The 14,436-nt window shown below is 39.2% G+C and overlaps 1 protein-coding gene across 1 annotated transcript in view; it reads left to right on the plus strand.

Moving 5' to 3' along the window:
• The window catches only part of IGSF10 (immunoglobulin superfamily member 10), a gene marked incomplete at its 3' end in the record, with an annotated part of 40,118 nt that overhangs the window by 12,488 nt on the left and 13,194 nt on the right, over positions 1-14,436 (plus strand). The window contains exon 5 of the mRNA XM_082655139.1: positions 9,735-14,036. Coding sequence (XP_082511265.1) covers positions 9,735-14,036 — 4,302 coding nt within the window. The remainder of the gene's footprint in view (positions 1-9,734; positions 14,037-14,436) is intronic.

A 14,436-nucleotide genomic window follows, 5' to 3' on the forward strand; every position in this document is an offset into this window, starting at 1 on the left:
TCCAAAAAGATATTGCTGCGATTTATGTCAAAGAGTGTTCTGCCTATGTTTTCCTCTATTGAGTGTTATAGTACCCAGTCTTATGTTTAGGTCTTTAATCCACTTCATTTTTGTGTATGGTGTTAGAGAGTGTTCTAATTTCATTCTTTTACATGTACTTGTCCAGCTTTTCCAGAACCATTTATTGAAGAGACTGTCTTTTCTCCATTGTATAGTCTTGCCTCCTTTGTCATAGATTAATTGACCACAGGTGCATGGGTTTATTTCTGGGCTTTCTATCCTGTTCCATTGATGTATATTTTTATGTTCTGTGTCAGTACCATACTGTTTTGATGACTGTGGCTTTGCAGTGTAGTCTGAAGTCAGGGATCCTAGTTCCTCCAGCTGTTTTTCTTCCTCAAGATTGCTTTGGCTATTTGGAGTCTTTTGTGTCTCCATACAAACTTTAAACTTTTTTTGTTCTAGTTCTGTGAAAAATGCCATTGGTAATTTAATAGGGATTGTAATTTAATAGGGATTGCATTGAATCCATAGATTGGCTTGGGTAGTATAGTCATTTTGACAATACAGTAAGTCCCCTACATACGAACTTTCAAGTTGTAAACTTTCAAAGATTCGAACGTGCATTGAAGGCCTGATGGAATTGGAGGACCAGAGAAAGGATGAAGAGAGACAAGAGGAAGAAGAAGGAACTGAAGAACCAAAGAGATTCACAGTGCAGGAGATGGCAAGGGGATTTTATTTATTTGAGGAGGCACTGTTAGTTTTTGAGACACAGGATCTGAATGTAGAATGGTACACGAAGGTTGCAGCAGCCATTCAGGATGTAATCCAGTGCTACCGTTATCATCTATGATGAGAAAAAAAGAGCTACTACCCAGACATCACTGGATCGTTTTTTTCAATAGGGTAGATAGAATTGAATCCAGCAAGGAACCAGAACCTGTGCCATCAATGTCAAGCATGAGTGAAATTGCAGCTTGCCCTCTATACTATTGCTGATGATCCTTCAGCTCTACAGTCTCCCACCTTCTCTTCCTCCTCCAGTCAGTAACTCTTCTTGCCTATTCACTCAATGCCAGCCCCTGTATGCCAGCTGTTGTACTATACTATTGTGCTTTTCAAGGTACTGTACTGTAAGGTTAAAAATGTTTTATTTTTTGTGTTTGTTTTTTATGTATTATTTGTGTGAAAAGTATTATAAACGTATTACAGTACAGTACTGTATAGATAATTGTGTCAGTTGGGTACCTAGACTAACTTCGTTGGACTTACAAACTGGATTTATGAACACGCTCTTGGAATGGAACTCATTCGTGTGTAGGGGAACTACTGTATTGATTCTTCCAATCCAAGAACACGGTGTACTTTTCCAACTGTTTGTGCCATCTTCCATTTGTTTCATCAGCATCTTATAGTTTTTGGAGTGCGGTTCTTTTGCCTCCTTAGGTAGGTTTATCCCTAGGTATTTTATTCTTCTTGATGCGATCGTAAATCGGATTGTTTCTTTAATTTTTCTTTCTGATTTTTCATTGTTAGTGTATAGAAGTGCAACAGGTTTCTGAGTATTAATTTTGTATCCTGCAACTTTACTGAATTCATTGATGAGCTCTAGTGTTTTCTGGTATCACCTTTAGGATTTTCTATGTATAGTATCAAGTCATCAGCACACAGTGACAGTTTTAACTTTTCCAATTTGAATTCCTTTTATTTATTTTTCTTCTCTGATTGCCGCGGCTAGGACTTCCAAAACTATGTTGAATAAAAGTGGCGAGAGTGGACATCCTTGTCTTGTTCCTGATCTTAGAGAAAATGCTTTCAGCTTTTCACCATTGAGTATGATGTTGGCTGTAGGTCTGTTATATATGGCCTTTATTATGTTGAGGTATGTTCCCTCTATGCCCACTTTCTAAAGAGTTCTCCCCCATAAATCAGTGTTCAATTTTGTCAAAAGCTTTTTCTGAATCTATTGAGATGATCATATGGTTTTTATTCTTCAATTTGTTAATGTGATGTATCACACTGATTGATTTGCAGATATTTAAAAAAATCCTTGCATCCCTGGGATATATCCCAGTTGATCATGGTGTATGATCCTATTAATGTATTGTAGGATTCAGTTTGCTAATATTTTGTTGAGGATTTTTCCATCTATGCTCATCAATGATACTGGTCTGTAATTTTCTTTCTTTTTTTTTTTTGTGGTATCCTTGTATGATTCAGGGTGATGGGGGCCTCATAGAATGAGTTTGGGAGTTCCGATCCTATGCGATTTTTTGGAAGAGTTTGAAAAGGATAGGTGTTAACTCTTCTCTAAATGTTAGATAGAATTTGCCTGTGAAGCCATCTGGTCATGGACTTCTGTTTGTTGGGAATTTTAAAATTACAGTTTCAATTTTAGTACTTGTGATTGGTCTGTTCATATTTTCTATTTCTTCCTGGTCAGTCTTGGGAGATTGTATCCTTCTAAGAATTTGTCCATTTCTTCTATGTTGTCCATTTTATTGGCATATAGTTGCTTGTATTGATAGTAGTCTGTTAGGAGCCTTTGCATTTCTGTGGTGTCCATTGTAACTTCTCGCTTTTCATTTCTAATTTTATTAATTTGAGTCCTCTCCCTTTTTTTCTTGATGAGTCTGGCTAAAGGTTTATCAATTTTGTCTATCTTTTCAAAGAACTGAATTTGTTCCATTGATCTTTTCTATTTTCTTCATCTCTATTTCATTTATTTCTGCTCTGATCTTTTTTATTTAAAATTTACTAGTGTTGGGTTTTTTTTTGAATTTTATTTTTTTTTATACAGCAGGTTCTTATTAGTCATCCATTTTATACACATCAGTGTATACATGTCAATCCCAATCTCCCAATTCATCACACCACCACCACCCACCCCTTTCCCCCCTTGGTGTCTATACGTTTGTTCTCTACATCTCTGTCTCAATTTCTGCCCTGCAAACTGGTTCATCTGTACTATTTTTCTAGGTTCCACATATATGTGTTAATGTACGATATTTGTTTTTCTCTTTCTGACTTACTTCACTCTGTATGACAGTCTCTAGGTCCATCCACGTCTGTACAAATGACCCAATTTCATTCCTTTTTATGGCTGAGTAATATTCCATTGTATATATGTACCACATCTTCTTTATCCATTCATCTGTCGATGGGCATTTAGGTTGCTTCCATGACCTGGCTATTGTAAATAGTGCTGGAATGAACATTGGGGTACATGTGTCTTTTTGAATTATGGTTTTCTCTGGGTATATGCCCAGTAGTGGGATTGCTGGGTCATATGGTAATTATATTTTTAGTTTTTTAAGGAATCTCCATACTGTTCTCCATAATGGCTGTATCAGTTTACATTCCCACCAACAGTGCAAGAGGGTTCCCTTTTCTCCACACCCTCTCCAGCATTTGCTGTTTGTAGATTTTCTGATGACGCCCATTCTAACTGGTGTGAGGTGATAGTCCAGCCATGGCTAGGACTTCCAAAACTACATTGAATAATAGTTGTGAGAGTGGACATCCTTGTCTTGTTCCTGATCTTAGAGGAAATGCTTTCAGTTTTTCACCATTGAGAATGATGTTTGCTGTGGGTTTGTCGTATATGGCCTTTATTATGTTGAGGTAGGACCCTCTATGCCCACTTTCTGGAGAGTTTTTTTTATCATAAATGGGTGTTGAATTTTTTCAAAAGATTTTTCTGCATCTTTTGAGATGATCATACGGTTTTTATTCTTCAGTTTGTTAATATGGTGTATCACATCGATTGATTTGCATATATTGAAGAATCCTTGCATCCCTGGGATGAATCCCACTTGATCATGGTGTATGATCCTTTTAATGTGTTGTTGGATTCTGTTTGCTAGTATTTTGTTAAGGATTTTTGCATCTATATTCATCATTGATTTTGGTCTGTAATTTACTTTTTTTGTAGTATCTTTATCTGGTTTTGGTATTAGGGTGATGGTGGCCTCATAGAATGAATTTGGGAGTGTTCCTTCCTCTGCAATTTTTTGGAAGAGTTTGAGAAGGATGGGTGTTAGCTCTTCTCTAAATGTTTGATAGAATTCACCTGTGAAGCCATCTGGTCCTGACCTTTTGTTTGTTGGAAGATTTTTAATCACAGTTTCAACTTCATTACTTGTGCTTGGTCTGTTCATATTTTCTATTTCTTCCTGGTTCAGTCTTGGAAGGTAATATGTTTCTAAGAATTTGTCCATTTCTTCCAGGTTGTCCATTTTATTGACATAGAGTTGCTTGTAGTAGTCTCTTAGGATGCTTTGTATTTCTGCAGTGTCTGTTGTAACTTTTCCTTTTTCATTTCTAATTTTATTGATTTCAGTCCTCTCTCTCTTGATGAGTCTGGTTAATGGTTTATCAATTTTGTTTATCTTCTCAAAGAACCAGCTTTTAGTTTTACTGATCTTTGCTTTTGTATTCTTTGTTTCCATTTCATTTATTTCTGCTCTGATTTTTATGATTTCTTTCCTTCTGCTAACTATGGCTTGTGTTTGTTCTTCTTTTTCTAGTTCCTTTAGGTTTAAGGTTAGATTGTTTGAGATTTTTCTTGTTTCTTGAGGTAGGCTTGTATAGCTATAAACTTCCCTCTTAGAACTGCTTTTGCTGCATCCCATAGGTTTTGGATAGTTGTGTTTTCATTGTCATTTGTCTCTAGGTATTTTTTGATTTCCTCTTTGATTTCTTCAGTGATCTCTTGGTTATTTAGTAACATATTGTTAGGTTCCATGTGTTTGTGTTTTTTATGTTTTTTTTTCCCTGAAATTGATTTCTAATCTTATAGCGTTGTGGTCAGAAAAGATGCTTGATATGATTTCAGTTTTCTTAAATTAACTGAGGCTAGACTTGTGACCCAAGATATGATCTGTCCTGGAGAATGTTCCATGCGCACTTGAGAGGAAAGTGTAATCTGCTGTTTTTGGATGGAATGTCTTATAAATATCAATTAAATCTGTCTCATCTATTGTGACATTTAAAGCTGTGTTTCTTTATTAATTTTCTATTTGGATAATCTGTTGATTGGTGTAAGTGAGGTGTTAAAGTCCCCCACTATTATTGTTTTACTGTTGATTTCCTCTTTTAGAGCTGTTAGCAATTGCCTTATGTATTGAGGTGCTCCTGTGTTGGGTGCATATATAATTGTTATATCTTCTTCTTGGATTGATCCCTTGATCATTATGTACTGTCCTTCCTTGTCTCTTGTAACATTCTTTATTTTAAAGTCTATGTTATCTGATATGAGTATTGCTACTCCAGCTTTCTTTTGATTTCCATTTTCATGGAATATCTTTTTCCATTCCCTCACTTTCAGTCTGTATGTGTCCCTAGGTATGAAGTGGGTCTCTTGTAGACAGCATATATATGGGTCTTGTTTTTGTATCCATTCAGCAAGCCTGTGTCTTTTGGTTGGAGCATTTAATCCATTCACCTTTAAGGTAATTAGTGATATGTATGTTCCTATTACCATTTTCTTAATTGTTTTGGGTTTGTTTTTGTAGGTTCTTTTCTTCTCTTGTGTTTCCCACTTAGAGAAGTTCCTTTAGCATTTGTTGTAGAGCTGGTTTGGTGGTGCTGAATTCCCTTAGCTTTTGCTTGTCTGTAAAGCTTTTGATTTCTCCATCGAATCTCAATGAGATCATTGCTGGGTAGAGTAATCTTGGCTGTAGGTACTTCTCTTTCGTCACTTTAAGTATATCATGCCACTCCCTTCTAGCTTGTAGAGTTTCTGCTGAAAAACCAGCTGTTAACCTTATGGGAGTTCCCTTGTATATTATTTGTCATTTTTCCCTTGCTGCTTTCAATAATTTTTCTTTGTCTTTAATTTTTGCCAAATTGATTACTATGTTTCTTGGCCTGTTTCTCCTTGGGTTTATCCTGTATGGGACTCTCTGCACTTCCTGGACTTGGGTGGCTATTTCCTTTCCTATGTTAGGGAAGTTTTCGACTATAATCTCTTCAAATATTTTCTCAGGTCCTTTCTCTCTCTCTCCTCCTTCTGGGACCCCTATAATGTGAATGTTGTTGCGTTTAATGTTGTCCCGGGGTCTCTTAGGCTGTCTTCATTTCTTTTCATTCTTTTTTCTTTATTCTGTTTCGTGGCAGTGATTTTCACCATTCTGTCTTCCAGGTCACTTATCCGTTCTTCTGCCTCAGTTATTCTGCTATTGATTCCTTCTAGTGTTTTTTTCATTTCAGTTACTGTATTGTTCATCTCTGTTTGTTTGTTCTTTAATTCTTCTAGACCTTTGTTAAACATTTCTTGCATCTTCTCGATCTTTGCCTCTGTTCTTTATCCAAGGTCCTGGATCATCTTCACTATCATTCTGAATTCTTTTTCTGGAAGGTGGCCTATCTCCACTTCATTTAGTTGTTTTTCTGGGGTTTTATTTTGTTCTCTGGTACATAGCCCTCTGCCTTTTCATCTTGTCTGTCTTTCTGTGAATGTGGTTTTTTCCCACAGGCTGCAGGATTGTAGTTCTTCTTGCTTCTGCTGTCTGCCCTCTCTGCTCTGCTCTTTATGATTTCTTTCCTTCTACTAACTTTGGGTTTTGTTTGTTCTTCTTTCTCTAGTTGCTTTAGGTGTAAGGTTAGGTTTTTTATTTGGGATTTTTCTTGTTTCCTAAGATTGTATTGCTATAAACGTCCCTCTTAGAACTGCTTTTTCTGCATCCTATAGATTTTGGATCATTGTACTTTTGTTTTCATTTGTCTCTAGGTATTTCTGATTTCCTCTTTGATTTCTTCAGTGATCCATTGGTTGTTTAGTAGCATATTGTTCAGCCTCCAGCTGTTTGTGTTTTTTACAGTTTTTTCTTGTCATCAATCTGTAATCTCATAGTGTTGTAGGTGGAAAAGATACTTGATACTGTTTCAATTTTCTTAAATGTACCAAGGCTTGCTTTGTGGCCCAGCATGTGATCAGTCCTGGAGAATGTTCCGTGTGCACTTGAGTGGAATGTGTATACTGCCGTTTTTCAATGGAATGCTCTGTAAATATCAGTTAAGTCCATCTGGTCTAATGTGTCATTTAAGGCCTGTGTTTCCTTACTGATTTTCTGTCTGAATGATCTGTCCATTGATGAAAGTGGGGTGTTAAATTCCCCCACTATTATTATGTTATATATATTCATTCATTATATATAATTAGCCAAACCCATTAGTGCTAACATTTCTTGGTCGTGTCTAAACAATCAAGTGTTCTCCTTTGACTGAGATGCCTTAATGATCATTCTGTGAGACTCATGAATCAGTCACATCAACTTCTGCTTTGACCTTTTTTCCATCTATTCTAAGAGACCGACAGTTTCTCATACCTTCAGTTGCCTCACTTGGCAGTCCTTTTGCACATATCTCAGTAGTTAAATGTAACACAGCTTCATCTATTTTTGGGTATCCTCCATTCTTAGGTTCCAAAAAGCTCTAGGTGTTGCTTTTCTATGAAATATGGGTTTGTGGCCATTTCTCTGACTAACACTTATTTCACAAATATTAAAGTTATGTCCTGCTTCTGTTTCCAGGCCTTTCTATACGCATAATAACTTCTTATTGTAATGCAAAGCATAGTGTTATCTTAATAGAAACATTTTAAGTGGCAAACAATATATGTAATACCAACAGTGCATGTAACTCAATTGAAGAGAAAACAATATATGTAAATATCAACAGCTGTAATAGTATTTGTGTGTGTGCAAGCAGTGGTAGCTATATCAAGACTGCCAGCTGGTCAGCCGCTACTGTAAAGCACCTTCAGTTGTAAGACACATCTCAATTTATAAGCTAAAATGTGGAAGAAATGTGGTCTTAGAATTAGGCTGCCCTTCCTTACTTCCTGTAATCTTTCCTGACCGTCCCTTTGCCAGGGTTGGGACACACAGATCAACAAGTAATGGGCTTACAGTCTTGTGGGAAGACAGACAACTAGACAAGTCTTTCTACTAGTGGGCAATAAGGGCTATGATAGGAGAAGTGGAAGGTACCAGGAGAACAAAAAGAAGAGAGCCCACCCAGAAGTAGCACTCTTCTGGCTGGGTAATGAAGGAGGTAAGTAGTTAGGCAGTGATGGAAGAGGGCCTGTCAGACGGCAAGTGTACTGGAAGGTAGGAGGAACAACATATGCCTGAGCTTGATCGGGCATGGCAGAGTTGAGGAATGGAAAGTGTTTCTGTGTGAATAGAACTGAGTGTGGTGGAGAGAATGTAAATGACATGATCAGATTTGCAACTGAGGTAAAATACCTGATGTCCAGGGCTGAGCAATAATCAAACCAAGATGGGATCATAATTCTGTGATGAGGTTTAATTAAGCCAGAAGTCTCCCATGTTTTTTTGCTATAGCAGGGTTTGAGCCCAGGGTACTGGGAAGTAGGTAAAAGGTCACAGCCGTTGTTAAGTGGGTGGTTGAGAAGAGCCTCTTATGAGTGCTCAAAGAGGTTTGCAGGCTTGCCAGCTACCTCCTCTGTGTAAGTTGGGACTTTAAATTTTGCTGAAGAATGCTGAGTAGCCAGATATATGTGGCATTGCCTGTAACATTGAAGTACACACTGAAGGGTTTGGAGTCATTGGTCAAAGAGATTTTCTCAAGCCTTTGAGAGGAATCATGCACACATGGGAAGGTGATTTGACCCTGTCTGGCCACTCTGTCACGTGATATCTTCTAAGAAGTACAATGCTTCTTTTAAATGCTGTGTCTAATGCATGATATGGAACAGCATGGAAGTCCCTGGCTGTATTTTGTAGGAGGTAAAACTCCATACCTCTTATCAAGTATTGCAGTGACCAGCCATTTTAAATAGGCTCACCAGAGCTGTATTTTTAAATGACCACGTACGTGATATCTGAATACCTGAAAGAAGAGATTTCTATGATTCGCAAAGGCTTAGGGTGGTCTAAGAGCTATAAGATTTTTCAGGCTTCTGACTTCACCAAAGTGTCAGTCCTTTAATGGGCTGCTCCATTGCTTGGGCACAATGTTCCTCTTTCCCCATTAAACTTGATCTTCCTCCATTGAGTCTACCTCAGTTACCAAAGTCATACTGTGTCTTCCTTCACTCTTCTTCTTAATCACCCTCTCTGTTCAACCACATCCTCACCTCTTATTGATTGGTTCTACCGACTTCATTATCTCCTGCAACCATCTTTCTGTCTCCATTCCTACTGTGGCCAAGCTAGACCACACCAAGGTACCTTGTAATTCACTCATTGTTCTTTTTGGTAATGGACAGAAACTTGGGTTCTTAATGATATCCAAGGGCTTATAAATGGTAATTTATCAAACAGGTTATCATTTAAAAGACAGTGAAGGTCTCTGAGTCTTAAAACATTAAAATGGGGAAACAGAACTAAATAATACACAAGTTAATAAAAAGCGACAAACATAAGCATAGCATTTTGTTTCCCTAGATAAGGAAACTATTTATTCAACTAATATTTATGGAGTACCAAATATATATATCAGGTACTTTATAGGCATGGGAAATATAGCAGTGAACAAGACAGACAAAATCCTTGTGCCTATAGATATGATATTGTGGCAGGGTATATAGACAATTTGTTTTCAGAAATCAATCCAAAGACAAAAAAAAAAAAAAAGGACGAGACACTAAAATTTCTAAATTGTTGTTTTAAATTCTAGCAAAAGCTACTTATTCAAAATGTTTAAATGTTAATTCATAAAGAAGCCACAACTGGCAATAATTCAATTGTCATTTTTTCTAGATATAATAAAATGCAAAAGAGACAGAAGTCCCTCCAGTCCTCAGCAATGTCCACGTTGCATGAACCCCAGGACCGCTAAAGGCAGGCCCTTAGTTATGGTCCCAGCTGCAGCTTTCCTGTGTGCCAAGCCAACCATTGACCCCTCCCTGAAATTGAAGAGCCTGACTATTCTGGAAGATAGTGTTTCTGTGTCCATCTCTCCCCAAGATTTCATGGCACCCTTCGGCTCCCTGACTTTGAATATGACAGACCAGTCTGGAAATGAAGCTAACATGATCTGCAGTATCCAAAAGCCCTCAACAACGTCATCCACTGCATTCACTGCAGAAAATGACTATATCATGCTAAACGCATCATTTTCAACATCTCTGGTGTGTAATATAGATTACAGTCACATTCAGCCAGTGTGGAAAGTGCTGGCTTTGTACAGTGACTCTCCTCTGATCCTAGAAAGGAGCCACTTGCTCACTGAAACACCACAACTCTGCTACAAATATAAACAGGTGGTACTGAAGCCTGAAGACATCTTTACCAACATTGCGGCTGATCTCAGAGCAGATCCCTCTTGGTTAATGCAAGACCAAATTTCCTTGCAGCTAAACAGAACTGCCACCACACTCAGTACACTGCAGATCCAGTACTCCAGCGATGCCCAAGTCACTTTACCAAGGGCAGAGAAGAAGCCAGAGAAACACAAATGGACCATGATTTCCAGGGATAACAATACTAAGCGGGAACGCACTGTTTTGGTCGGTGGGACCATTGACCTAGATTGCCCCAGCCAAGGAGACCCTCCCCCACAACTGGAGTGGCTTCTAGCTGATGGAAGTAAAGTGAGAGCCCCTTACGTTAGTGAGGATGGACGAATCCTGATAGACAAAAGTGGAAAACTGGAACTCCAGATGGCTGATAGTTTTGACACAGGCATATACCACTGCATAAGCACCAATTACGATGACGCAGATATTCTCACCTATAGGATTACGGTGGTAGAGCCCTACATAGAAGCTTATCAGGAAAATGGAGCTCGTCATATAGTTTCCATTGGTGAAACACTTGACCTTCCATGCCATTCTACGGGTATCCCAGATGCCTCTGTCAGCTGGGTTCTTCCAGGAAACACTGTGCTCTATCAGTCCTCAAGAGATAAGCAAATTCTTAACAATGGCACATTAAGAATATTACAGGCGACTCAAAAAGACCAGGGTCATTATCGTTGTGTAGCAGCCAACCCATCAGGGATCGATTTGTTAATTAACAAAGTTTCAGTCAAAATAAAAGGGCAACAGCCAGTGGAGCATAATGTAGAAACAGATGGATCTGGGTTTGATGAGCCCAATGCCATTGCTCAGCGTAAGGACCCACCAGCTGCACAGCTCCCCACATCTGCTCCAGTGAGGGCTGAGGCTGGAAAACAAGTCTCAATCACAAGTAAGAATCCTAAGCATGGGGTGCTAATAGCCCAGCGGCGTGGAGATGCAACCAACCGACGTTTCGGAGAGCACAGGAGGCAGTTCCCTCCCTCTGCCCGGAGAATTGACCCACAACACTGGGCAGCACTACTGGAGAAAGCTAAAAAGAACATTGTGCCTGAGAAGCGAGAAAATACCATAACAAAGCCACCTCTACCAGTCACCCAACTCCTGGAAATACCTGGTGAGGAAGGAGACTCATCAGGCATGCTCCCTCCAGATGAGGAATTTATGGTCCTGGTGACTAAAGCTCCCAGTGTTCTGGCAAGGACAGTGACTGCTGATTCCAGAAAATCATCTGATAGCCCTGTGACAAGTATAACTGCTGGCACCCAAGTCTCCCCAATTGTGAGTCCACAGATACTACTGCCTGAAAAACCAAGAGGTTTCAAACCATCTACTACTATTAAAACTAAAGCCATGTCAAAGAATATGAACATAACCACATCAAGCAAAATGCAAGGCACAACCAACCGAAATTTATCTACTATCTTTCCTCTACTACCTGAAGCAAGTCAATTTCAGGATACTGATGACATGGAGAGAAAAAGAGAGCATTTGCGAAGTGCATCCCCAGTAACAGTGGGGGCTACTACAATCAAAGATGTCCGTATCAAAATTCTGGGCAGTGCTAACAGTAAAGCTGATGTATTTTTAGGATCAGTAAATGCCACAAAGAGTCATCAGATGTCTGTAATAGGAGTCAGCGAACCCTGGAGCCATCATTCCCATTCTCACGTTACTCAAAAACCTAACACCTCTGAGCTCCCTTCAGACCCATACACTGGTGCTCATTCTCAGTTACACATTCCTAGAAATAGTACAATTAACACTCCACTGTCCAGGCACTTTGGAAGACGGAGGAAAATCTGGAGCAGGGGGCGAACTCCAATTTTCCGACAGCATGGATACAACTTTGTGGGGCCAACACTCAGAGGTTCTTCTGTAGAAAGAACCACTGCATTTTTAGCCACAGAGCACAATGTGGAGTGCCCATCCTGTTCTCCCAGAGAAAGACTCACCACTGCTGCAGCAGCATTGCCTTTTCCAAGGACTTCCCCCATCACCCTCCCTGAAGCTAAAATTGCCAGAGTCATAGCAGAAGAATCTACAACTCTAGTCCACAATCCATCATTACTATTTGAGAAAAAACCAAATGTAGATGTTGAGAAAACAACACAGACAATAAAATATTTCAGTGCTGAAAGTACCCAAGCGACTCCAACTTGTGCAGTTATGACTCATGCAACAGATATTAGTTACCCAAGCATGTCTAAAGCCAGTGAAGCTAAAAGAGATTCAGTGATCGTATCGCCACTTCCAGGTCCCACCATCAAGCCACCTATGCCTACTACTATAGCCATTACAAGACTTTCAAGAAGGAAAGTTCCCTGGCATCATATCTTTGTAAATAACCATATCCAAAAAGAAAAGCTAAAGAATCAGCAAAAATCTGGTTCACAAAAAAGCACAGACTTGGTTCTTCCTAAAATATCTCCTGCTTTACCCACAGATAAAGTTTCCCCCTTCCATTTCACAACACTCTCAGCAAGTGTGATGCAAATGCCATCCGTAACATCAGCTACAACTCACCACAGTACCACTAGAACACACAGTCGTATAAGTCTCCCAACAGAGAAGGAGCTGCCCTTCCCACCTGTTTACCCTACATCTCCTAGTAGCTCAAGCAAAGAATCAAGTACAGATTTCGTATCACTGCAAACAGCCATGCTGACAACTACTCCTACTGCCCCTGCATCTATCATTATCAACAAAGCCCAAATAGCCAGACCCAGGGCACGAAAAGTACAAAGAATAAAGGAGCCTCAAAAGAATAGGAATGACCCAAATAACTCTCCCAGCCAGATTTCTGGCTTCATTACACCCACCACTGTGACACTTCCTGTTCTAACAGCAGCTGAAACTTCAACCAAACCCAGTGTGTCTGCTCTCACTCATTCTCTTCTAGAAAACATAAAAGAAATTTCAAGCACAGTTGGTCTTCATCCAAGAACCTTTCATCTGACAGATGTGCTTGAAGAACCACCCCAGAAGAGTAGTCAGACTTTGAAGAGAACAGCTGCTTCTGAAACCACCTTGTCCAGCAAACGACACCGGAGTACCACCACTAGGAATAAAATCCTTAGACGCTCAACTGTGCCACCCTTCCTGAGCGCCAGTGCCACTCCAATGCCAATTCCCACCTCCCCTCCCTTGAGTAACCAAAATGCAGTTGCTGACAATATGGCAACTCCCATTTTCAGGACGATGACAAGTACAATGGTCAAGTCACATGAATCCTCAAAGCACAATGCTCATCCACAGCAATTAGCAGTAACATCTCCCCAAACTCACCCAAATGCCAAGTTCACAATTGGAATCACCCACTTTATCTACTCCAATCTGTTACGTTCTACTTCTATGCCAGCACTAATAACAGCTAAATCACAGAATTCTAAGTTGACTCCCTCTCCCTGGTCAGAAAACCATTTTTGGCACAAGTCACACCCAGAAATGGCTGAAAAGGTCAAAAAGCCAGTAGTGAGCATACTGCCCACTCCAGATCTGCCAGAGGACACCACTCATGCTTCAAATTGGGATATACAGAAGAATGCAAAGAAAAGTAGCTTCGATAAGACACCAATTCAAAAAATAACAACTTCCAAATTCCTTCCCTTTGATTCTTTATCTAGGAATATATTGGAAAGGCCCAGAATAGTTGGAGGAAGAGCGGCAAGTTTTACTGTTCCAGCTAACTCAGATGCCTTTCTTCCTTGTGAAGCTGTTGGGAATCCCATGCCCACTATCCACTGGACCAGAGTCTCATCAGGTATTTGAAACTGTTTCTTTACGCTTCATCTTCTTTAGTTACAAAACAAGGAAAACACTGTGTTATGTTTTGGGGTTATGTAGCCAAATAATCAACATCAACCTCAGATTTCTCCAAGACTGAAACAATTAATATCCTTATTTGATATATGCATGGCTTTTTGCTCATTAGAAGGTTTTAAAACATATGTTAAGACCATTTTTTTGAAATGCTTTGAAAGCAGATCCAAAGAAATTGTGAGTGGTCACTGTGTTGAAGCATCTGGCTTTTACATTAAAATTAGTTTTATTTTAAAAAAAAAATCCAGAAATAACTTTACTAATCTGAAGACTAGGTGTCTTAATTTTAAATATTTTTTTTCCCAGTAGCCTAATAAAAAGATAGCGTTCCTCTTGAGACT

The sequence above is a fragment of the Grampus griseus genome (assembly GCF_964374135.1).
Source record: "Grampus griseus genome assembly, chromosome: 5".
NCBI lineage: Eukaryota > Metazoa > Chordata > Mammalia > Artiodactyla > Delphinidae > Grampus > Grampus griseus.